This window comes from Polypterus senegalus, chromosome 10, assembly GCF_016835505.1.
Source record: "Polypterus senegalus isolate Bchr_013 chromosome 10, ASM1683550v1, whole genome shotgun sequence".
NCBI classification, from domain to species: Eukaryota; Metazoa; Chordata; class Cladistia; order Polypteriformes; family Polypteridae; genus Polypterus; species Polypterus senegalus.
Window position 1 is genome coordinate 24,299,383 of NC_053163.1, and position 26,112 is coordinate 24,325,494.

Genomic DNA, 26,112 nt, shown 5'->3' on the forward strand with positions numbered 1-26,112 from the left:
ACCTCATCTGACTCCTCTCGATGCGGCGGAGCAGCGGCTCTACTCTGAGCCCGTCCCGGATGACTGAGCTTCTCACCCCATCTTTAAAAGAAAGCCCAGACACCCGGTGGAGGAAACTCATTTCTGCCGCTTGTATTCGTGTTTTTTTTCTTTTGGTCACTACCCATAGCTCATGACCATAGGTGAGGGTAGGAACGTAGATCGTCTGATAAAGTGAGAGCTTTGCCATATGGCTCAGCTCCCTTTTCACCACGACAGACCAATGCAGAGCCTGCATCACTGTGGACGCCGCACCGATCTGCCTGTCAATCTCACACTCCATTCTTTCCTCACTCGTGAACAAGACCCCGAGATACTTGAACTCCTACGCTTGGGGCAGGATCTCACTCCCAACCCTGAGAGGGCACTCCACCCTTTTCCAGCTAAGGACCATGAAAACATTAGATTAAAATTTTTCTCAGTCATCACTACAGGCTACACGGGGAGATAAATATATTTAACAAATATATATATTTTTGGGTAGAGTATTCCTTTAAGGTAAATTGGTGTTTGGTGACTTTAGCGCTTACACCTCTCAAGTGCAATATGAATAACATGATCTAAACAATTACATTTCCTTTGAGAAATATTTTACACAAACAGTACATGGAATATGTAATTGTAAATTTAGTAAAGTGAAAATTAAAGTCCAAATACTTATTTGGTAAATTTGCTAAATGAGATTACTCACCAATTTAAGTGATGGTGATTTTTTTAATTTCTTGAATTAGTCTGTGTTACACATTTTCTACAGCAAACACTGATCCAATGTGTACATTTGAAATGTAAAATTTGAAAAACCGTCATTTGGGATATTAAGTATAGCATACATTCAATCTGAGTGGGTACATTTGAAGAATGCTGAATTTCTGATTGTTTTTTCACGCTGGGGCGTGGCCAACGGGGGAGTGTCGGAAACCACCTGGAGCTCATCTGGGAGTGGATAAAAGGGGCCGCCTCCCTTCATTCAGGGCTGGAGTCGGGTGGAAGCAGGACGAGGCAGAAGAGATTGTGGAGGCGGCCTGAAGAAAAGGCATTGAGTGGCCAGGACTGTGTGTTTGTGCACTTTAATCTGTGTCTGAGTGACACCTAACTTTGTAAATAGTTGTAAATAATAAATACGTGTGGTGGTGAAAAAGAACATGTCTGCCTGTCTGTGTCCGGGTCAGCTCCACAATACGTTATGTATTAAACTCGTAACATTTACTTGTTTTTTATTTATTGTTCTGCCACAATTGCCATCTATGTTATAGGATGAGCATCATTACTGTTAAGACGCGACTTGTTAAAGGAGTGGATGCAGGAAGTCGTGCTGATTGAACTCGTCACATGCGACGATATTTAAACTGTCACTTTCAATACTTATACACCATACACGATATTTTTGTCATTGGCTTTTTAGGTTTGGTTGCCTGTCTCTTTTGGACTCTCGGTTTTGAACGTGCCTATCTACGATTATGTTTTCATACATTTTCATTTCCTGGCCCTGTTTCCTCACTTACACTGCTTACTTTTTTCAGTCAGCACAATCGTAATCTTCAATTTGGTCCTGTAAATGGGGTATTCTCATTTGGGACCCCAATTTTTTTTTTTTAGATCTTCTTCTACTTATTTTACAGTGCTAAATTTAGTACAAGAAACTTCTTGACAGTATACTTGTTTTGGAATCTTTGTAAAACAACGACACTCCATAAATACAATATTCTAGGTAATAATAGTAAAAGATGGAGCCTCGTAAGTAAGATACTGAACTGCAGTTTATAAGGCTGCTAGTCGTTCAATGTCCACCATTGGCTCATTTTGCCATCCTGGACAAGTTGCATAACCCACCATTTCTATGTTTGTAGAAATATAGAAACAAGAGAGCTATTTTTAAAAAAAAATGTATTTGTGAAAATATAAATGTATAAGTATATATGTCTTTTAAAAAAGCAATACATGCAGTTGGATGCTCTTAAGCCAATTTTTCGCACAGAGACACTCAGGATGAACATTTGGAGAACAAGAACATCGCGTCTCTTTGACTAAATCAAGCACACAATCAGCTCATATTTATTTTGGGTAAATTTTGTACACCAAAGTGTTCAAATAGAATTCTCTAATTTGCTTTAGAAGTCCAGATGTTTTTTTTTTTATTATGAGTTACATGAAGAAAAGGGAAATAGTAAAATGAAATATTTTTTTAACACTTAAGGTATTCAAAAATGTTCAAACTGAATCTTTGTGTGTAAAACTTATTTCAGGCATTCGTGTAAGATGAGCTCTCGTTTTGAAAATGCAGTAAAATAAAAAGCCTATAAGCGGAAATAATGAAATATGCACCAGAGAATGTACAATAGCTAACAAATGATCATGTAGTAAATATATCGTGAGTTATAAATAGTTAATTTACTACTGCATTCAATCACTTTGCTTTTTCCGCCAAACTCAACCAGCATCCCATTCCCCGTCTCAGCAGATTCAAGGACGGCCTTACTGCGACGCTTCTTCTCCAGACGCCGGAGTCGTTTCTCCTCCCGCCGCTTGGCTTCCTCCGCCTCCTGGTGTTGTCTGCACTTGTGGAAGTTCTCCACCACCACGCCCACAAACATATTAAGTACAAAGAAGCTGACGATGAGAAGAAAGGAAATGAAGTACAACAGCATCCAGGGGTTGTGATTTGTGATGGGCTGCGGCATAAAAAGCACAGACAGAAACAAGAGAGAGGGACAGAGAAAGAGAAAACATTCAAGGTTAATATTTCATGTGAAAAGAACATTACTGAGTACCTGCAACAAGCACCCAAGCACAATTCCCATTACCAAACAGATGTTGTCATTGTGAGTTTTGCACATAAGTAATGATCAACAGGAGAAAGTGTGGAAAAGGCATTTAGAGGATGATCAGATAAAATGCTTTATAACTGGTTCTGAAAATGACATAAGTTCCTCGAGTTGATTATTTCTTGTCTTGCAGACATTAGATAAAATTTACATCTCCACTTCATGTGAGCCACAAAGTTGTACTGAACACTTGGCGCTAACCAAGCACTGCTCACACTGTTGAAAATTGCAAGTGATGTTTTAATCATGTGGCATTTCTGTCGATTGAAGTCATATGCCTAACTTAGAACAAATTAACCAGCCAAATGAAGTAATAAGAACAATGAGTCCGCTGGTCATGGAATCCATTGCTACTCCAAATGAGTTGCTGTGTGTACTGGCTAGAAAAGATGGGACTGTGTCAGCACTGATTGGATTTGACAGATTCATTTGAAGTAAGCATATCCATTATTTTGATTCGTTTAGAGCAGGGGTGTCCAACTCCGGTCCTGGTGGGCTGCAGGTTTTCATTCAAACCCTTTTCCTAATGAGCAAGCAGTTTTCACTGCTAATTAACTCCATTTCTCTTCATTTTAATAGCCCTGTTCTTAAGGATTCGGTCCTCTGAATTGATTTGTTTCTTCACTAAATGGCAGCCAAACAGAAATGAGAAGTGAAACGAGCCAACAGATGACCAGCTAAATTGGAACGTCAAACTCCAGCCAGTTTCACCCCAACAATAAACAGAGTGTACTGCAATTAAGCAGGGGAGCAGATACAACTCTTTATTTACTTCTTATAAACCCTAATCATACATGTTCTTAACTCCTAAAATGTGCCTGAAACTATGGGTGTGGCATTGATTCCTAAATGCAACCTGGATGAATGGCAATGCTTCTTGTCGAGGCATAGAGACCCAAAGTGTCTTCTGCTCAGATAGAAGGTCTTCTTGCATTATGCAGTTATTCTGGCATGGCCTCTGACTGTAAAGGATGGGGTGAAACCCAAAATGTTGATTTGCCCAACTATTTACGGTATGTCCTTTTCACAGTTCCCTGCAGCATTTATTGGCCAACAGGGGCCAACACTTTTCCTACTGTGGTCTTTGGCCCCTTAACCAGTCCTGCCTGTTTTACCCATGATAACTGTCTCATAGGATATACCTCATGCTTTTACACCTTCACCCCATGGTGCCCTCAAACACCTGTCTTTAATGGTCTTAGCCAGTCATGTGGCAAGCTAAGTAGCTCAGCAAATGTTATAACAGACTAAACTCTAGCTAAAGCTCAACCAATCCTCATTATTCGTGGTTTCCATTTCCGCAGTTTTGCTTGTCTGCTATTATAACATGACATTCACAGTCTATTCATGACTTTAGCAAAAGTCATAGCAAAAGTTAGACCTCTTATATTATTGGAAGATGCGGATAAATTAATTCACACTTTTGATTTTCAGTCGACTAGATTACTGTAACGCACTCCTCTCAGGACTACCCAAAAAAAAACATAAATCATTTGCAACGAGTGCAGAATGCAGCTGCTAGAATCCTAACTAGGAAAAGGAAATCCGAGCACATTTCTCCAATTTTGATGTCACTACACTGGTTACCTGTGTCATTCAGAATTGACTTTAAAATGCTGCTTATGGTTTACAAAGCCTTAAATAATCTCGTCCCATCTTATATATCGGAATGTCTGACACCCTATATTTCAAATCGTAACCTCAGATCCTCAAATGATTGTCTCCTTAGAATTCCAAAAGCAAAACTTAAAAGAAGTGGTGAGGCGGCCTTCTGCTGCTGTGCACCTCAAATATGGAATAGCCTGCCAGTAGGAATTCGCCAGGCTGATATGGTGGAGCACTTAAAAACACTGCTGAAAACACATTACTTTAACATGGCCTTTTCATAACTTCAACTTCATTTAATCCTGATACTCTGTATATTCAACTCATTATAATAACTATTCATGATGGCTCTAATATTCGTACTGACCCCTACTCTCTCTTCTGTTTCTTTTTCCGGTGTCTTTGTGGTAGCGATCTGCGCCACCACCATCTACTTAAAGCATCATGATGCTCCAACATAGATGGACTAAAAACCAGAAATCTGCATGACCATCATCATCAAGTCCTTCCGTGAGAACCCTAAATCCTAAGAGGACTGTTTCTTTTATGTGAGGTAGAATGCCCAGAGGGGACTGGGCGGTCTCATGGTCTGGAATCCCTGCAGATTTTATTTTTTTCTCCAGCCGTCTGGAGTGTTTTTTTTGTTTTTTCTGGCCATTGTACCTTACTCTTATTCTATGTTAATTAATGTTGACTTATTTCATTTTCTTACTGTGTCTTTTATTTTTTTATTCTTCATTATGTAAAGCACTTTGAGCATGTATGAAAATTTGCTATATAAATAAATGTTGTTGTTGTTTACACTGAATGGACCAATGTGTGTCTACCAGGTGCTGAAAGGCATGAATAAACAGTTGAACTACTTTCGTGATGGGAACAGGAGCTTGCAGTTGTTCCCTGCAAATAAGGAATTCTCAGAAAGTGCAGATCATAAGCTTACACTGATTATGATCCCTGCCTTTTATACACACCACATGTCACTACAACAGATTGGTTGGTTTAGTGAGGCCTTTGGATCTGTCATTTTGCAGTCCCTCACAGCCTTTGACAAAGTACCAGAAGACGACTGAAGTGGACTATAAAGGAAGTAAAAATTGTCACATGGTTTCCATATGTGATCCAGAGGAAGGATCATTGCTGACCATTGAGGAGTGAGAGAGCAGAAGGCCATTGCATCCCTCATTTGCCAACCTTTATACTAACCCCACCAAACCTACTAGAACCTAACTTCATTTTTCATATACAATCAATACTTCTGTATCTACTGATTCTGCTTTCACGGATTTCTACAGAAACGTAACCCCTGTGGATGATTAATACACTTAACCCTAAACTTCCTTATGTTTTTCTGGCATAGTGTTGGTCACAAAACGTACAGGTCATTGCACTTGAGGCTCTGTAGGTCTGGTGTGGGTGACCAGTAAGCATACTTTAAACAGAGTAGCACAAACCAATCTTCAAATCTTGGGATTCCGCACGGTGATTCCATGTAAGGCAGTGTTTCTCAACCACTATCTCACTGCCAGCGGTTCATGGGTTGCCATTGGTGGTTTGCGTGTGTGTTGCAGTGACTCACCTAAATCGAAGTTTCTCACTGGTCATGATTGCCATTGTTGGTTTGCAAGTGGGTCGCAGTGAGTCAACTAAGCAATTGGCAGTGCTCTGAGTTTTTGTTTCATCAAGGGGGACCCCTGATCTCATTCGTTTCACTGAGGGGGTTGTTTGTAATTGCTGCCATTGGGTCATTAATGAACTTAAAGGCAAAACTGAGGTGAAGGACCTAAAAGGTTGAGAAACACTGCTGAAGAAAGGAAGGCGGCGTGGGCTGAATTAATTAGCCATGTGGAGCTGCGCCAATCAAAACAAACCTTAAAGGGCCCTCCAAGAGTCAGAAAACATATGACACCCTGTGAAATAATAATGATAATAATTTATTACTGCGGTTTTGGCAATTTCTAGAACATTATAATGTTGCTTTCCTATGGCCCTCAGCTGTACGTACAGATCGCCTGAACTCGCCTGGCCGTAAACTGACACATGACTGCACAAGCCTTTATCACTATTGTATTATTTGTCTAATCGAGAAATGCATAAGACAAAGAAAACACACAACACATATGCATAATCCAGTGGTTCTCAAACTGTGGGGCAGGCCCCCCTAGGGAGGCGCAAAGTAACAAAATGGGGGGCGTGAAGATGTGAAAAAAAGAAAACAAGAATCAAAAATATGAAAAATACATCTATTGAAACCAAAACAAATTAACTTAAACTACATTCTGATACTAGAAAAATAAATCTAGAGTTAGATAAATGTCAATAAAAGTTAAGTAGGTATAATAAAATATGCATCTATGATATATCATTAATTAAAAAAGAACAAATTGTTATTAGTGGGCTCCTTTCAAAAAAACGTTAGGGGGCGTGATTAAAACTGTTATGAAAACTCGGGTCGCAAATACGAAACGCTGGCATAATCTATCAAAGTCTATCCCTAAAACAAAATCTTTATTATTCTATTAAGAAGAAGAATGTGTAAACATATGAAACAAAATCCAGATTATGATTTCTGGAACTTCCGATCTTTATTTTCTTGGTCTTATTTTTACAGGATCTGATGTTAAAATAATTTTGATTAAGAAGGCGTTTTTACAATAAAGCTGGACAGTTTAAACATGAAAAAAAAAAAACAAAGTGCTACTTGTCATCAGCGTACTATCCTTGGATAAAAATCATACTGCTGTGCATTGATATCTGTAGATGAAGATGTGACCAAAGTACTGACCGTGATTGAGGGACTCACTGATTGTTTTCGCCAGTGACCTGGTGGAGGAAAAACTGCATTAGAAGAGCAGATTTGGCTGCCTGTCATAGCTTCTGACTGGAGATGCTGAATTAGCACACTTCTTTATTGTGCCCACTTTATCTAATAGCTCCGCGAATAGACAAAGTTGAAGAATTTTACTTTATTAGTCCTGAAAAGCTGCAGAGCGAGACTACATCAGCTGAGCTGTCTTCACTAATGAATGCCTCAACCGGTCCTGCCATCCCTGAACAATTGTATGAAGCCCACAAACACAATGTGACTCTCCCTCGACCTTTGGAGTCTCTGATCATCTGTTTTATCATTTGCTTAAGGGTGCAATGATTCACTGACATCTTACTCCCTTGTGTAACCGAGATCTCGGTTCATGACCTTCCTCTTTGAGATCTGGGAAAAGTTTTCAGCAGCCTTCAGAGTCGGAGCCGTGAGTTTAGAGCTTGCCGTGAGGGTATCATGCCTGGTCTGTTGTAGTTTTTCAGGAATTGGGTTAAATGAAGCATTATTTGTTTTCTTTTTAAGGCCTTGTATCCACATTCGATAATGTCCTGTTCCTGCCAGTTTCTTGATAACGTGCCCATGAAGCAAACTCCTAATCATGAGTTGTAGATTCCTGTCAGGCATTTCATCATTTTTAGAAGAGTGCATGTAATGAGTTGCTGGCATGCATACAATACTCGGAGAATAGAAGCAGGAAGTCACTTTCACTTTGATAGCAACACAAAGGCATAATCTAAAAGTCGGCAAACTCCTTTCAGCTTTATCCAAGTTTGGACTGAATATTGGTTTATTATAAATAGCACATCATGTAAACAAAACTGTTGTGTTTTTGTTGCACAATTTATATTAATCTGAGTTATTATTTTAAATGGTTTTCTTGCATATCATTTGTTTTTACACTTTTATCTCTTTAAATAGGCTGCCATTCCATGTGATATGTGGGTGGAGCCCCAAGGGGTGGGGCTACTATGACATCATTGCTGCCCAATCCTCCAGAAACTCCCAGGTTCAGTGAGAAACATAAGCTTCTGGATTTGCATAGCAATCACTTGTGACATGTAAGTGGAATTCATAGCAATTGGCAGCTTTGGTTCAGCAGTTGCTGCATACCAGGTATCAGGTATCGTCAAATAGAGATGGAGATTTTGGATTAGTAACAAGGGTGACAGATTCAGCCTAATGGAGTCTGGCAGTACTTTAGATGACTTGGGAATATGTTCCCAATGTATTGCCTTCTCAGACAGAGCTTCTTCACATTGTCTTTCTTAAATCTGGCTCCTTGCAGCTTGTCAGTTGTTTGGCAAACACAGCATCACACTGTGATCACATGCCCAAGTTCCACCCCTGGCTGGGGTTCAAATTCATGTTTTATGTCTGTTCTTGATTATTTATATTAATGTTAATGTTGTTGTTAATGTGTACTATCCTTTGTTTGTGTATGTAAGATGTGTTATGTTCCATGTTTTTCGTGGATTGGTCACCTGCCAATCACCACCAGGAATTGCTCTCCACCATATAAATCCAGAGGGTCTCCCATAGTTCCTGGCAGTTCATTTCTCATTTGCTTAGAAGTTTGATGAGTGTTTTATAGTTCAGTTCTGGGCTTTTGAGACACAGTGGATTTGTTTGACAATTTACTCTGTAATTCTACTATTCTTGAAATTTCAGACTGGGCCTTGTTTGCCTTGGATTGCCTTCATTGGCAGCTCCTTTTTTGCCTTATCTGCTCTACAAAACTTTTGTGAAATAATCCTTTTTATTTCATAAAGATTCTGTGTTTGCTGTTGTTATTAGCCAGGGTTTGATGGTGTTATCCCCCTCTAGTGGGCATTATTGGAAGTATTGGGAAATAATGTGCTTTGGAACGACAGCCAACCATCTCAGTCTCCTTTTCTAACTATTGCCTAATGGAGTGTCACACACGTGCGAATAGGAGGAAGCTAAGTGGACCGAAAGAAGATAATTTCATGCCAGGCCAGAGGGTGGTGGGGTGCGCTAAACTTTCCTTTGCCCCGTAAGATGCAACTTCCGGTTCTGGTGACCCGAAAGATGTCACTTCTGGTTCCGGCGCCTTAAAAGACATCACTTCCGGTTCTGGCGCCATTTTGAAGCATCACTTCCGGTCCAGGCATCCAAGATGACATAATTTCTGGGACCTGGTCTATAAAGACGCCATTTTACCTTCAATTTGAGAACGTGACCTGTGAAACATTGCAGCCAGGTATATTATAAGAGTGGCTGCCCCAAACCATTCTGTGTGTCCAAGGCTGATTTATTTTACAGTGGCGTAGTCGGCAGGATTACCTCCTGCAGGAACCGGAAGTGACGTCTTTGGAGAGAAATCAGGCAAGTGTTCCTGTATCTGGTCTGTAGAGAGCCTGGCATGGATTTACCTTCTTTCAATCCACTCATCTTTCTCCTATTTGCACGTGTGTGACAAGATCTAACTTTCATTTAAAAGTTTTTAAAGATATTATACTGCTGCTTGCCATAACTCATATTAGTTTGTTTGCATGTTTGGTTGTTTTGCATCTGAAACTTGTTTTTCTTAGTAACCTCTGTGGTTTTCATCATAACCGGGTCACAAAATAGCCCGTAAAAAGCGGATTCTCAGTTTCGCATATTAGGACTGCTGATATGTGTAGGTGTGTCTGAATATATATAACACACCAGCTTAAATAATGTACAGCTGGTGCCAGAAGCATCCTATGTTATGCAGGGGTGTATACAGCCAAGGCGACTTCGAAACCACGTTCCACGTTGTCAAAACCATCACAGCGCAGCCTTGTTACAAATCAACGGTACACGCAGATTAAATATGATAAATATAAAATCACTTTATATGATTCACTGCTTGAGGCAATTTACAATTATTATGCATCAAAAAAGATGTAAATTGGCATTGCGAAATGTGATGAGTAACCAGCTGTTTATTTCACTGCCTACTCATTCACATTGGGCCAAATCAGAGCTACCAGTTCATCAGAGTGGACGGTGTGAAACTGAAGTGAATGGAAGGGAATGAGGTCCAAACGCAAACTACCAGCCTAAGATCTTCATTCCAAGACAGTGGGGGGCAGTGGGACTCCCCACCTTGCTAGTTTATTAGCAGATGCAGTCTACTTCCAATTCCATGTTATACATACCTATAAAAATGTTGGTATATATGAAGACTTCAGACTCAGTCACTTTTGTCATACTGCAGCCTTTAAATGCATTCTGAGCCACACCAAGCAGTACCCATAAAATAAAAAACTGAAATATCCCATTGACACACAATATTCAGAACCTTTTTGCTATAACACATGAAACTTGGCAATAGGTGAATCCTATCATGTTGATTATTGTTGAGATGTTTCTACACCTTGTTTGGAGTCCACCTGCGGTCAATTCATTTAACCAGACAAAGTTCGGTAAGGTGCACATCTGTCTATAGACGGACCCACAGCTGACAGTGTGTATCAGTGCAAAAACCAAGCCATGAGGTCAAAGGAATGACCTGCAGAGCTTAGAAACAGCATTGTATTGAGACACAGATCTGGGGAAGGACACAAAGGAAACACTGGAGGTTCCCAAGAGTACAGTGGCTTCTGTAATTCTTACATTGAATAAGTTTGAAAAACCCATGACTCCTCCTGTGGCTGAATGCCATCCTAAAGTGAGCAATCAGGGGTAGAGGCCATAGTAAGAGAGTTGACCAAGAACTCGATGGTCACTACTACTGAGTTCCAGAGAACCTAAGTGGAAATGATGGGAACTTATGGACAGGATTGTTTTAATTAATCATTGTTGGTCAATTAATTGGACATGGTCTGGAAAGGCACACACCTGTCTATAAAAGGTCCAACAGCTGAGAATGCATATCAGGGCAAAAACTAAGTCATTAGGTTGACGGAATTGCTTGCAGCTTAAAAGCAGCATTGTGTTGAAGCACAGGTCTGGTCCATAATTCTTAAATGGAATAACTTTGGAACAAGCGCAGCTCTTCCTTTCTAAGTAATTGTTGGAGAAGCATCACAGTAAGAAAGGTGACCAAGAACCAGATGGTCACTCAAGTTGAGCTCTCATGTGGAGAATGGAGAAACTCCCAAAAGAACAACTATCGCCACAACACTCCACAAACCTGGGCTTTACGGCTGCGTGGCCAGACAGAAGCCCTTCTTAAGTAAAAGACTCATGGGGGCCAGTTGGAATTTGCAAAAATGCTCCTAAAGGGCAATCAGACTGTGAGAAACAAAATTCTTTGGTCTGATGAAACAAAAATCAGGGTATCCGGTGTAAAATTTTGCTAGATCAATATGCAGACAACGATACAGATTTCTATACCGGATCAGTAGAGGCCTGAGTTAACAATGGCCGCCACCAGTACTGTTAGCTGTCGGAAATTGGGGTACTGTTGGCAGAGACAGGTCGATAGACGAGATTAGACAAGACTCCCAGTGGACTATAATGTTTGTTGATGACATTGTGATCTGTAGTGAGAGTAGGGAGCAGGTTGAGCAGACCCTGGAGAGGTGGAGATATGCTCTAGAGAGGAGAGGAATGAAGGTCAGTAGAAACAAGACAGAATACATGTGTGTGACTGAGAGGGAGGTCAGTAGAATCGTGAGGATGCAGGGAGTAGAGTTAGTGAAGGTGGATGAGTTTAAATACTTGGGATCAACAGTACAGAGTAATAGGGATTGTGGAAGAGAAGGTGAAGAAGCGAGTGCAGGTAGGGTGGAATGGGTGGAGAAGAGTGCCCGGAGTCATTTGTGACAGATGAGTATCAACAAGAGTGAAAGGGAAGGTCTACAGGATGGTAGTGAGACCAGCTGTGTTATATGGGTTGGAGACGGTGGCACTGGCCAGAAAACAGGAGACAGAGCTGGAGGTGGCAGAGTTAAAGATGCTAAGATTTCTAATGGGTGTGATGAGGATGGACAAGATTAGAAATGAGCTCATCAGAGGGTCAGCTCAGGTTGGATGGTTGGGAGACAAAGTCAGAGAGGCAAGATTGTGTTGGTCTGGACATGTGCAGAGGAGAGATTCTGAGTATATTGGGAGAAGGATGCTAAGGATAGAGCTGCCAGGGAAGAGAAAAAGAGGAAGGCCTAACAGAAGGTTTATGGATGTGGTGAGAGAGGACATGCGGGTGATGAGTGTAACAGAACAAGATGACGAGGACAGGAAGATATGGAAAAAGATGGTCTGCTCTGGCGACCCCTAACGGGAGCAGCCAAAAGATGAAGAAGATCTAAAGAAATCCAGGCACTACTCTTGACATGTGCAATAAAACATGGAGGTTGCTTTTCAGCAACTGGGACTGGGAGACTAGACAAGCTTGACGGAAAGCTTAAAAGAGAAAAGTACAGAGATATCCTTGATGAAAACCTGCCCCAGATCGCAGGACTGGAATGAAGATTCACCTCTTAACAGAACCGTGACTGTGGGGAAAAGTGAATTTAATTGATTTTAGCACAAGGCTGCCACACAGCCACCTGTGGAAACATTGAGAGGGTCTGAATACTTTCTTTCTCTACTGTAAGTATGGAGATTAAAGTTTACTATACTTTAGTAAAAATCAAAACTGGACTGGTGTATGCTGTTCTTTATCATGGAGCTACAAACATAAAGAAATGCTATAAATAAATAAATAAATAAATCATGGTTTCAATAAATAGATTTCATGCTTTAACTAAGAAGAAAGAACAATAATGTGTATCTCTGGACGGGAAGTTCCAATGTGTTAAGGCTAACACAATCAAAAAATGGCTTTCTCTTACTGATGCTGAAAAAAAATAAGTCAATCTGTAACGCTTGTTTAAAAATGACTAGAAGTGACTTTATGAATTCAATCAGATGGAATGATCCCCACTCACGTGTACACTTTATTTAGCTCTAAAGAACACCATTCTTATTTACATTTCTGAGAGTAACCACAATTGCAGAGTGAAACACCAGTATATAAATCAATTAAAATAACTAACATCATCATCATCATCATCACCTCCTCCCCACATTGAACAAGAGCAAAGCATTTGAAATATGACAACTGAAAAGATCTACTGCTGGCAGGGCTCATCACACCAGTAGGGGAGGTCTTTACACTATGGTGGGACCGTTTACACACAATAAGTGACCTATTGTTCTGCTTCCCAGCCGGCTGCTTTGGCATGTTTAGAACGGCTCCCTTACCTGCTGATTAATGCCCACTGCGTCAAGTCCATTATACATGATATTGACCCAGCCGTCCTTAGAGGCCAACACAAACAGAGACATCAGGGCCTGAAAGTCAACAGAGACACAGTTTTAAAGGTCAGCGTGTGCAGCTCACTCATTTCAAGGTTAACACTCAGTGTGTGTGTGTGTGCTTTTGCTGTTAAAAGCCTAATTTAGTTCACTTTAGCTTGAACAGTTAATCATTTTCTGCTAGCTTTATCAACTTAAAAAAGGTTATTTAAGGTCTTCCACACCTCTAAAAAGCTTTTGCAGCTACCATTTAAAAAGAAGTCAAGTAGAATGATATGTAATAGGCCCTTTACTAAACCATAGATGGATAAACAGATGTAGTGCTGTGAAAAAGTATTTGCCCCTTACTAATATCCTCTGTTTTTGCATTTGTCATAATGAATGACTTCAGATCTTTTGACAACTTGTAATATTAGATAAAGAGAACTGGAATAAATATAAAACACCATTTCTAAACTGCTACTTAACAGGTTTAAGTAATATAGTTATGCAACACCTGTACTGAACTAAAAATAAGAACATCAGGAAGGGAGCAAATGCTTCTTCACAGCACTGTAGATATAAAATACACTCTACACTACAGACTAGATGGATACATACAGTATTATAAGGCACTATATGACAGAGAGACAGATAGAATTACCCACAGGGATTATATGGAAATCTTATACATTTCAGTGTTTGAAACTGATATAACACCTCTAGGTTTGAAAAGGCAGTATAGAAAAAGAGAGGTTAATCCCATGACTATGTTTAATTAGTTTATTATAGATAGATCAATAACATTAGTCAAATTTAGAAAAATACTAAAAAGGATTGTATGGAATTAATATATACAGCACATATTACAATTAGACTAGCACCCCATCCAGGTGGTGTTCCTGATTTAGGCCAAATTATTGCTGGGATCGGCTCCAGCTGCCCTGCGACCCTGCCCTGGATAAGTGGCTCAAGGAGATGGATGGATGGTGATTACAATTAAATTCACAGGCATTAATGCTTCTTTATAAAAAAGTATTATAAAAACGCTAAGCTTTATAAAAATGCTAGGGTTCCTTGTATTTAGTGATATCTGACATTCCCTTAGGTTTTCACATTGTTTTATATTTTTGCTTAAAAAATCATTTAAAAACAAGATAAACAGATACTGTATATAGATAAATGTAAAAGGTAATATTAGACTAATAGGTAATGAACAGAGATGCTGTATGATTGACAGACAGACTGACAGACAATTTGCAGGATATGATAGATAGATAGATAGATAGATAGATAGATAGATAGATAGATAGATAGATTTTTATTTTAGTATAGTAGGCAAGATAGATAGATAGATAGATAGGGTGATATATGGCCGGCCATTCATCCCGGTCAATACCCCCACGCCGCCAGGTGAAGCCCTCCCTGCAGCATGGAGGTGCCCCGAATGCCAGCAGGGAATTATAGACGTTGGAGTTTTTCTTTATAGCCCTGCTGGATACCATGGGGGCCTCTAGAAGGCGCTGCAGGGAGGAGCAGTGACTATTTTCCATACACCCCGGAAGTACGCCCGAGTCACATGGACAAGAGGAATGACGTGCTTCCGGGATGACCCGGAAGTGATAAGGAATCATGGACTGAAGGATGGAAACAGTTCCGGGTTAGGGACTATAAAAGACTGTATGGAACACCACAGCGTTGAGCTTAGCTGAGTGGAAGGGTGGCAACGCGTCTGGGAGTAGGAGGATTGTTTATTAGTGATTATTGTTTATTGGCTTATGAATATAGTGGGGAAGAGAGTGCTTTGTGCACGTTATTGTAAAATTAAGTCATATATTTGGATTTTTATTTGGTGTCTGACATCTTGGTCAAGGGTTCAAGGGAGCGATAGCACCCCCTATCTGTCACAATAGATAGATAGATAGATAGATAGATAGATAGATAGATTTTAATTTTAGTATAGTAGGCAAGATAGATAGATAGATAGATAGATAGATAGATAGATAGATAGATAGATAGATAGATAGATAGATAGATAGATAGATAGATAGATAATCATTTTAGAGTAGATGTCAGGATAGATTTTGTTAAAGGTAATATGTTTGGTCCTCTTGTGTGTTATGTTTTGAATATTATGTTGTTTATTAATTTTATGTATGCTTTATGTTTACTTTTGTCTTAATGTATTCATTTAGTTAGGAGGTGCTGCCACTCTGATGATCAGCTGCATGACCACTGAATAAGTACTGTGCTTGATTTTCTATTGTTTTGTTATGTTTTGGTGACTTAAGTATTGATTTATGGGCTGGATTTTTTTGCTTTACATTGCCTATTTAGATAAGCCTTTACTGGTTTGTCTTGCTATTTTATTAATTTTCCATCCACCCATCCATTATTCAACCCATTATATCCTAATTACAGGGTCAAGGGGGTCTGCTGGAGCCAATCCCAGCCAACATAGGGTGCAAGGCAGGAAACAAACCCCGGGCAGGGAGCCAGCCCACCGCAGTTTATTCATAGTTTTTCTTTACACAAAGAACGATAGACACTTGGAATAAGCTACCAAGTAGTGTGGTAGACAGTAAGACGTTAGGGACTTTCAAAACTCGACTTGATGTTTTCTTGGAGGAAGCAAGTGGATAGGACTGGCGAGCTTTGTTGGGCTGAATGGCCTGTTCTCGTCTAGATTGTTCTAATTCTAATTCTAATTCTAATTTTGTTTATAAAAATAAATTCTTTATTTTTAATATATTTTTGGTGGCCTTGTCTTTTAAGGCAGAGTTGTTTTTAAACAGTTTCCATCTCTCTTAACAACATCTGGGTACTTTAACCCTGACTGCCATTTTTAGGCCTGTGTAAGCCTTCAAGCCTGCCTGTTGAGTTTGGGGTCTGGCTGCCTGGAGTGAAGCCAGCTTTTGGATTCCACAGCAGGGTCTACTGCTCTGGTTTATGATACACTGAGGCTTGCACCCAATTTTGTTACATTTTGTAGAAACCTTCATAACAATAACACTCACTGATAGACTCAGAGGCACACTTTTTGTTCTTTTATTACCAAAGGCCAACTACCTCATTACTAAACAAGAATATGAGGTTGAAGGGTGAAGCAAGGTTTGAAGCCATGATTCCAGAGGCCAAGTAGAGATGAGGACCTTTACATCTTGACTTGATGATTTTAATAAAGAGTTAGGTGACAGAGATTGACTAGGTAGGCCTGTTCTTTTCAAAATGATTATGTTGTTATGATGCATTCACATTTGACTAACCATCCATTCAGTTTTTCATCCAGATTTAGGGTTTTCATAGGCCAGAGACTTTCTTGGCATCATCTGGTTCAAGGTAGGACCCAACCGTGAGTAAAGCATAGAAAAGTAAACCAACATCAATGAAGAGGCGAGGTGGAATGAAGGTCCTGCAGCGGAGTGGTAATACAGGAGGAAGAACTGGTGTTTCATAATTTCAGATGGCATGACACACTTTCCACAAATAAAGTTGCTTCCTTTCAAATAACATCTTCTGTTTATGTTTTTATATTTTCTTTGCATTAGGTGAGACAACACTTCATAAACCATTTTGGACTTTTTAACCTGCAGTCTAGCCAATGGTTTGTCAAGGCTGTCATGTGGTGACCTATGATAATATTGATTTTACTTCTTTTAATCGTTAGAAAAGCTGGCCCTTAGCTTTAATGGCTATCTGAGAAAATCTCAACACCCTTACTGCCAGTTATCCTGTAAGATAAGAGCCGTCCATTGATCTACAAACATCTTCAAAGGTGAGGCCAGACCTGTCAAGTAATACACTCAGTATAAAAGAAGAAGAACCTTTGAAGCTTGTCAAAGGTCAACTTTAAAACAACAGCCAGAAAGCAATTCCATGGCCCCAGAGAGTGAAGGCTGTGTGTGAAAGTGATGACATTCTCACTCCCCACCAAATCCCCCAGCCCCGCAACCCCTTCTCTGTATCTTTCTCTCGGATCAAATTAAAGGGGGGTATTATGACAATACTCAGGGATCAAAATGTGCTCACTGGGAACAGTCGTTTAAAGATGAAGGAATCTTGAAAGGCTGCTGGGAGATTTATTTATTTCATAAGAATAGAAGTGGTATACATTGGTTGAAATGGCCCCCTTACAGCTCTGGAGGGTTTGGTTTAAATCGTGAAATGCTTTGTGTACATCTGGGTGAAGGTTGCACATCCTCTCTGTGTCTCTGTGGACTTCTCTCCCAGTGCTCTGCTTTAACTCCAGCATCACAGTGACCTCCATGTTAAATTAAATGATGACCCTAAACTGACCATGTGTGAGCGACCGGGTCTTTAGATAGACCCCCAGCCTTGATTATGTTGACCTCTTTTAGAAATCACTTTGATTAAAAGCATTTGCTAAGTAAATACACATACATTCTACTTCTTCAAGGGTTTTTCACTGTTGTGCTCTCAACGCTACTAGTGAATTATCTGTAATAATAATATAAGTGGTTTCAACAATTAATGGCATTGCAATAAATGTAGAAGGGCACATTTATCTGGGGGGGTGGGGGGGGTGAGAAGCAGTGACCTTCACAAAGCATTTGGGATAGACAGATGGGTGAAGCCAAAATTCACAAGATTTCAGGGAAAGTCGACAGGATTAACTGTAGAATCTGTTTCAATGGGCACGTTATGAGTAGGAAGCAATTACTGTGATCTGCTTAAGGAGATAGGCTGACAACTCCAATGTCATACATCCAGATTCTGCTAATTTAATATGTGAATCTTCTTGGAGTGCACTGTTCAAATGTACTGTACAGTGCTTAAAAGATACTGTGGTAGAGTGAATAGTTGTGCCCTATGATGGACTGGCACACATCAGAGGCAGTCCTCACCTTGCGCCTACTGCTACTAGGAGACTGGCTCTAATTCTCCACAACCCTGTAATTGGCATACAAAGACTGAGAAAATGAATGGTTAGACGTCCTTTGAAATTCTATTCTGTTAAACAAAATAATTGTGTAGTTATACCCTTCACTACTTTTTATTGTATTAGTCACTTTAACAAATAAAATCCTCCAGGTTCACCTTTGCTGACACCTTGCCCTGGCTGAAAAACCCATCAATAGTTTTTGATTCTCATTGCTATAATCAGCTACTTAGAATCGAAACTTTAAACCTCACATGTCTGCTTATCCCTTCAGATTTCCTTAGACTTCCATTTAAAGGGAAACCTTTTCCGTCAGTGGGCTTAGCAAGAACCACAATCCTTGTGCATGTGTTGTTTTGGCCATGTAAGGTCATTGATTACTTTAGCAAGCCTGTCCAGTTTCAAGAACCCAATGTAACTGGCCCTTGACCTACAACTTGGAAAGGTGAGCAGATAATCTGAAAGGCGCTATATACAACTAGACAGAGATAGATAGATAGATAGATAGATAGATAGATAGATAGATAGATAGATAGATAGATAGATAGATAGATAGATAGATAGATAGATAGATAGATAGATAGATAGATAGACTTTAATTTTAGTATAGTTGGCAGAATAAAATACAGATAGATTTAAATTCTAGTATAGCTGGCAGGATAGATAGATAGATAGATAGATAGATAGATAGATAGATAGATAGATAGATAGATAGATAGATAGATAGATAGATAGATAGATAGATAGATAGATAGATAGATAGATAGATAGATAGGAAAAGGAAAAGGAAAAGGTACTAGAATGTATTAGAAAGGGTGACCATAACTATGTGGCAAGCAGTCAGTAAATTAGACATGCCAAGCGATTTTCAGTCTTTTAAATGGGCACAGATGAAACCATCAAGTCTGATGTGCCACACCACAAGTTATTTAATGTGACATATCTTATCCTCTCTGACAAAGACACTGACAGTATTTTAGTTCAGACACCAGTGATAGCACACTGCCATCTGAAAAAGGGAGGCCTGATGACATCATGAACTCAGCAGTCATGTGGTGGTAACAGGGAACGTTGGCAACAACAACCTGCCAATGTCTCCCGTTGCCAACACATGACTTTTGGAAGTGGAATGCGTGATGTCATCAGGCCTCCCTTTTTCACTAAAATAGATATGATCAGTAATTTTCAAATGTTTACATTGACATAGATCACCATTTGAAGCTAGTAAGTCTGACATGCCCCATGACTAAAAGTTAGGTAATGTGACATCGGCTTAAGACATCTTTCATCCTCATTAACAAATATGCTGGCAATGTTTTAGCTCAGACACCAGTGATGGCACACTTACATCAAGTCAAAGGATGAGAAGTTAACGTCTGACTTTTTCAAACCCCTCTTACACCTGAAAGAGTAAAACCAGGGCAGCACACTGAGCACTACTGGTCTTTCACTCTGAGCTAAATAAATAAATGAGCTTTAAGTCGCAACCTAACTGAATAAAACACTGATGTACTATTCAGAATGTGAAGCTGATGTAACTTCATAGGCCATTTGTTGTGACCTGGGGGGATATAACAAGAGAATTACATGTGTTTGAAATGTCCAGTAAGCTTCAGAGAAGTTCACAGGAATGAGGCGACGTTGTGTTTTATGGTTTTTAAAGCTTTATTGTCTCTTGCAGTTAAGAGCTACTGCTTTTTGCAATCACCTGCATTAGCATTGCATCTGCAGTGTTCAGTCGCCAGTAGTTATTTATCTTAAGGGGCTATAAAAGGTGTGGATGTATCTGGTATCTTCACTTAACTATCCATGTGGAAGCAGGGGCATTTCAAAAAATATTAGTGGACCTGACTAGAGCTACTGCCTCGTATTTTTATATCACTTTGGTAATTTGGGACTTCATATTCTGCTAGGCTTTCAGCTTCACCACACTAAATTTATATTATAAATGACATCTATCTTTGATATAGCGCCTATCTATCTATCTATCTATCTATCTATCTATCTATCTATCTATCTATCTATCTATCTATCTATCTATCTAATCATGCCTACTATACTAAATTTAACATCCATCTATGCTATCATGCCTACTATACTAAAATTAATATCTACCTCTGAAATAGTGTCTATTTGTCTAGAGCTACCATCTCATATTTTTATGCCAACCTGACAAATTTGGGATGTTTCATCAATTTGAGACGTCACGATCTGCTAGGCTTTCAGCTTCACCACACTACATTTATACTAAAAGTAATATTTATCTACTGTATCTCTGATATAGTGCCTATCTATCAACCAGACAATCAATCATCATGTCCACTATGCTAAAAATTATCCTATACTAATAATAATATCTCTTTATGGTATCATGCTTGCTATACCAAAATGAATATCTATCAATCTCTCTCTGAAACAGTGCGTATTTGACTAGAGCTACCGCCTCATATGTTTATGTCACCTTGACAAATTTGGGATGTTACATCACTTTGACAATTTGGGACTTGAGGCTTTCAGCTTCATCACACTGAATTTATACTAAAGTTGATATCTATCTTTAATATGGTGCCTGTCTATCCACCTATCTATGCTAAGACTGGTGTCTATTCTATCAAGCCTACTATACTAAAATTATTAAGTATCTATCCATCTATTCTATCATGTCTACTATGCTAAAATTAATATTTATCAATTCATATATCCAATTATGTCTACTATTCTAAAATTAATATTTATGTATCTATGCTATCATGCCTACTATTCTGAAATGAATATCTCTCTCTGATATGATGCCTATTTGACTATTGCCACCTCCTCATTTTTATGTCACTTTGACAATTTGGGACTTCACAATCGACTACATTTTCAGCTTCATCACACTAAATATATACTCAAATTTATATCTATCTTTGATATAGTGCCTATCTATCTATCTATCTATCTATCTATCTATCTATCTATCTATCTATCTATCTATCTATCTATCTATCTATCTATCTATCTATCTATCTATCTATCTATCTATCATGCCTGCTATGCTAAAAATATTATTTGTCTATCCATCCAGTCATGCCCACTCTACTAAAATTAACATCTATCTATGCTATCAAGCCTACTATACTAAAATGAATATCTCTCTCTGAAACAGTGCATATTTGACTAGAGCTACTGCCTTATATGTTTATGTCACCTAGAAAAATTTAGGTTGTTACATCACTTTGACAATTGGGGACTTCGCAATCTGCTAAGCTTTCATCTTCACCACACTAAATTTATACTAAAATTGATATCTATCTTTAATATGGTGCCTGTCTTTCCACCTATCTATCCTAAAATTAGTATCTGTTCTATCATGCCTACTATACTAAAATTATTATGTATCTATCCATCTACTCTATCATGCCTACTATACTAAATTATTATGTATCTGTCTACTCTATCATGATACTATACTAAAATTATTATGTACTGTATCTATCCATCTATTCTATCATGCCTATTATACTAAAATTATTATCTATCTATCCATCTATTCTATCATGCCTACTATACTTAATATCCATCTACTCTATCATGCCTACTAGACTAAAATGAATATCTCTTTTTGATATGGTGCCTATATGACTAGAGCTACTACCTCATATTTTTATGTCATCTTGTCAAATTTTGGATGTTACATCACTTTGATAATTTGTGACTTCTCCTAATCTGCTAGTCTTTCAGCCTCACCACACTAAATTCATGCTAGCAATTGCTTTTCAGTAATCTTTATTTTCTTTCTTTTGAAAGTTCAGATGAATATTTAAGGATGAGGCCAGTGCTGATTCACAGGAAGCTCATTACGGTTCACTACTATATAATATGAGCTCTTCCACCATTTGTAACATCACATGACATTCTCAATTTAAGGTTGCAGATGGCTGCGTGTCTGTCCTGGAAGCATGGAGATTGATTTAGTACATTTAATGTTAATGAGTGTAGCCTAACAGATTAGCTTATGTTAATTTTTTTTTTTTTAGTAACTTGGAAAGTGTTTGTGGATTTCCAGCTTCAAGTTCAGCGTCTATCATCTTGTATTAGTCCACATTTGAACTTCAGCTGCACACCATGCTGAATTTGACAAAGCATTACGACCTTTGTGTGGTAGAAACATGTTATTTTTAATTGAGACACACACTGACAGGCTTTACTTGCTGCCAAGAGGACTGATGTCTCTCTTATAAACTGTCAAAGCATTTCAATGGAATAAACAAAAACATCATCACTAAACCTTTAAAGAATTGATATGATTGTTCAAACGCATCAACTCTCATGGAAGAATAAACACCCGTCTTTAAAAAAATAGCAGGAAATGGAGTGGATTAAGAATGATAAATGCCACCTCTGCACTTTTCAAGAGAAGAATGAAAACCCTCTTCGTGTTTTGTGCTGAGAACACACTGTAGAGTGTGCAGTCGGAGTGACGATCACTTTAAAAATGTGTTCGAGAGGGTGCTGCGAACGGAGAGGCTGTCAAGGCCAAAAGTGTTGAATCGTGAGCAGAGCTATTCATAATTAATGCCCCTTATAATTTTGAAAAGCTGGTGTCAAATTTAAATAAAGTACCTCTCAGTCCTAATGGTTTTCATTTTATTTGAGTTTGGCTAATTTGTAGGCTCCACACGATTTTTGAAAACTTTGGAATAGTTTTTATTTTTTCATTACTTGACCAATCTCTTAATATCTATTCCCCAATCCATACATACAACAGTTTTCATTCTAAATTCTGCATATGAATATGGGTGTACTGGTGTTCAAGGATTTTTTAAAATGGAAAGTGACCCACAAGACAAGGCAATGTGAAAGAAATAGGATACTAAAGTACAAGTGTTGAAATTCTGACTTTGTGTCATAAGAAACCTGACCAAAGAGACGAAAGGATTCAGCCCATCGAGCTCACTTGTTTAGCTAATCGCTACGCTGTCCCAGTTTTTAATCCAGATGCTCTTGAAAGGTTGGCAAGGTTTCTACTTAAACTACATGAACTAGTAGTTTATTACTGATTCCAACAACTCTTCGAACAAAGAAGTGCTTCCTTCTGCACATCCCCTTAATTTCCCCTGTTGTCCTCGAGAGTGTGATTCACCATTAAGTTGGAAGAATTTGGCCGCATCTGTTTTATCAATGTCGCTGAAAATGTTCAACACTCAGATTGGCCTTCCATGCAGTCTCCTCTGCTCGACACTAAATGGGTTTTATTCTCTGAATCTCTCACAGTACAACATGTCCTTAAGTTCTGGGATGCGCCAGGTTGCTCCTCTCTGAACAACTTCAATTGTTGATATGTCTGTAGTGTACCGCGATGTCCAGAACTGCACAACTCACTCCAGATGTGGTCTCACTATTGAATTACATAGTCTGAGCACAACATCACTCAATTTATTTTTAACAGATTAACGACTTAACCTAACGTTCTCTTTGTCTTTTTTACTTTCTCGCATACGAAATGTAGGGAAAGTATTGTAATTGTCTAAAACTTTGGCCTCGAGATTTTGAAGAATCTCGACATGTTAGACTTCTCTGAGTCCGATTTACTTTCGCGTAGGGAAAGCATTGCAATCGTTCAAAAATTCGACCTCGAGATTTTGATGAATCTTTATGTTTTAGACCTCCCTGAAAGTACCATTTTTGGAATTCTGCCTGTGTGCCTGTCTGTGTGTGTGTGCTTGTGTGTATGTAAACATGACAACTTGAGAATGCTTTGAATGAAGTCACCCAAACTTTGCATCCAAAACTGACGTTCCAATCAACTTTTGGGCTACTTCCGCTAACCAGAAATGGGCCTGAAAATTAATACAGTAGCAGGAAACAAGAAAATGGTCAAAAATAACATCTTATACCTATACATATAATAATAATATGACCATTTTTTTTTTATTTACCCATATGAATAACTCATCCCTATGTCTGAGTATACAAGAAAGTCGAGGGGTGGTCATTCCCAATTTTTTTAAATCGCTTTTGCACATTTCTTAGATGATGAAAACTATTCTGTCAAAATAAATCAATTTCCGAGGATGCTTCCTTTGGTACAGTGTCTCCCATCGTATTGTTTTAATTGATGTTCTTTTTGCCCAAGTGTAGCATTTTGCACTTTTCTAAGCTGTCGTTCAGAAACTCTATTGAGTGTAATCTGAATTTGCCCTGTCTATTTCAAGGTGTTTAAAAATATTTTCATTTGAGCAGTAATGCTCCTTATAATTCTGAAAAACCAATCATATTCTACATAATTATCTCATAATGATGAAACTGTACACCTGAGATTCAGATAACTGAAAGCTCTTTTAACCTATCACAAAAATCCACGTCAATTAAAAGATAAGTCACACTATCTACGTTGATTATCTTAAATTTAGATACTGCTGCATGGCCACTAATGTGCCTCGGATGTTCACCTTGGGGAAAGTGTGGCTTACAGGTTGCCTCTATGCAGGCAGTGTGGCACAGAGGTTACGGCATTGGACCACAACTCCTGAGGTTGTGGGTTCAAATCTCACTACTGACACCATGTGGCCATGAGCAAGTCACCTGACCTGCCTGTGCTCCATTTGGAAAACCCTAAGAACCCTAAGAAATGGAACCAATTGTGTAAGTCGCTTTAGATAAAGGTGAAGTGGACTAACGTGACGTGTATAATCAGGCAACGAAGCTGCTGTGAGCACATGTTGCTACAAAAGTATTGGGTGATTTGATGGAAGCAGCCGCTGAAGAAGCCAAAGGTCCTGTACAGTCAGTGTAAAGAGGATTTAGATATACTTAAAGATGGTCTAAAGAACATGTGGTTCCTTTATGTTAGTTAGTAAGATGACACATTTGTAGTGTCTGATATTCAGATCACCTCATGGTGGTCTAATGAATGTATTGTGTTTACAGGTTAATTTAAGATCAGAAAAATATCTTAGAACCCAATAGCACACAAATTCTCACTGTCAACACTGATTATCTGAAATTTAGATCACTTAAAAGTGATATAATGATTGTATTGTTTCTTCTTATTAATTTCTAAGATCACAAAAATAGCTGAAAGCCTGGTTGCACACCTACTCATATATATTGGTATTGATCATTTCAAATTTCAAACAGGTCATTTAAAGGTGGTCTCACAAACGTATTGCAACTAGGTATCAAGTAGTAAGTTTGTAAAAATATCTTAAAACCTGGTAGTGCACATATTCTCACTGTCTGCACCGATTATCTGAAATTTAGATCACTTAAAGGTGGTCTAACAGAATTATTATCTCCTTATTAATTTTTAAGATCACAAAACTATCATAAAACCTAATAGCGCATGCATTCAAACTATCGGCTTTCATTATCTGCAATTTGGATCACTTAAAGGTGGTCTAAAGAATGTGTTCTCTTTTTATATTAATTTGTAAGATCATATAATATATTATGGTACTGATTATCTGAAATTTAGAACACTTAAGGTGGTCTCACAATTAAATTGCCTCTTCATTTTAATTTGCATGGTCACAAAACTAGCATAAAACCTAGAAGCACACATATTGATATATAGTGGTATTGATCATTTGAAATTTATGTCACTTAAAGGCAATCTAACAAATGTATTGTCTGTACATATTAATTCTTAAGATCATAAAAATATCTTTTATCTGAGTAGAATGACAAAAATTCTTGCTGATGTGCTTGTACAGGATGGCGCAGGGAAACGGGAT

At 38.6% G+C, this 26,112-nt stretch overlaps 1 protein-coding gene across 2 annotated transcripts in view; it reads right to left on the reverse strand.

Moving 5' to 3' along the window:
* LOC120536964 (voltage-dependent T-type calcium channel subunit alpha-1I-like) overlaps positions 1-26,112 on the reverse strand; it is an 808,892-nt gene that overhangs the window by 101,167 nt on the left and 681,613 nt on the right. For both annotated transcript variants that reach the window (XM_039765546.1, XM_039765545.1), the window contains exons 24-25: positions 13,462-13,551; positions 2,516-2,708 (exon numbers count right to left, since the gene is read on the reverse strand). In XM_039765546.1, the coding sequence (XP_039621480.1) occupies positions 2,516-2,708; positions 13,462-13,551 (283 nt within the window). The remainder of the gene's footprint in view (positions 1-2,515; positions 2,709-13,461; positions 13,552-26,112) is intronic.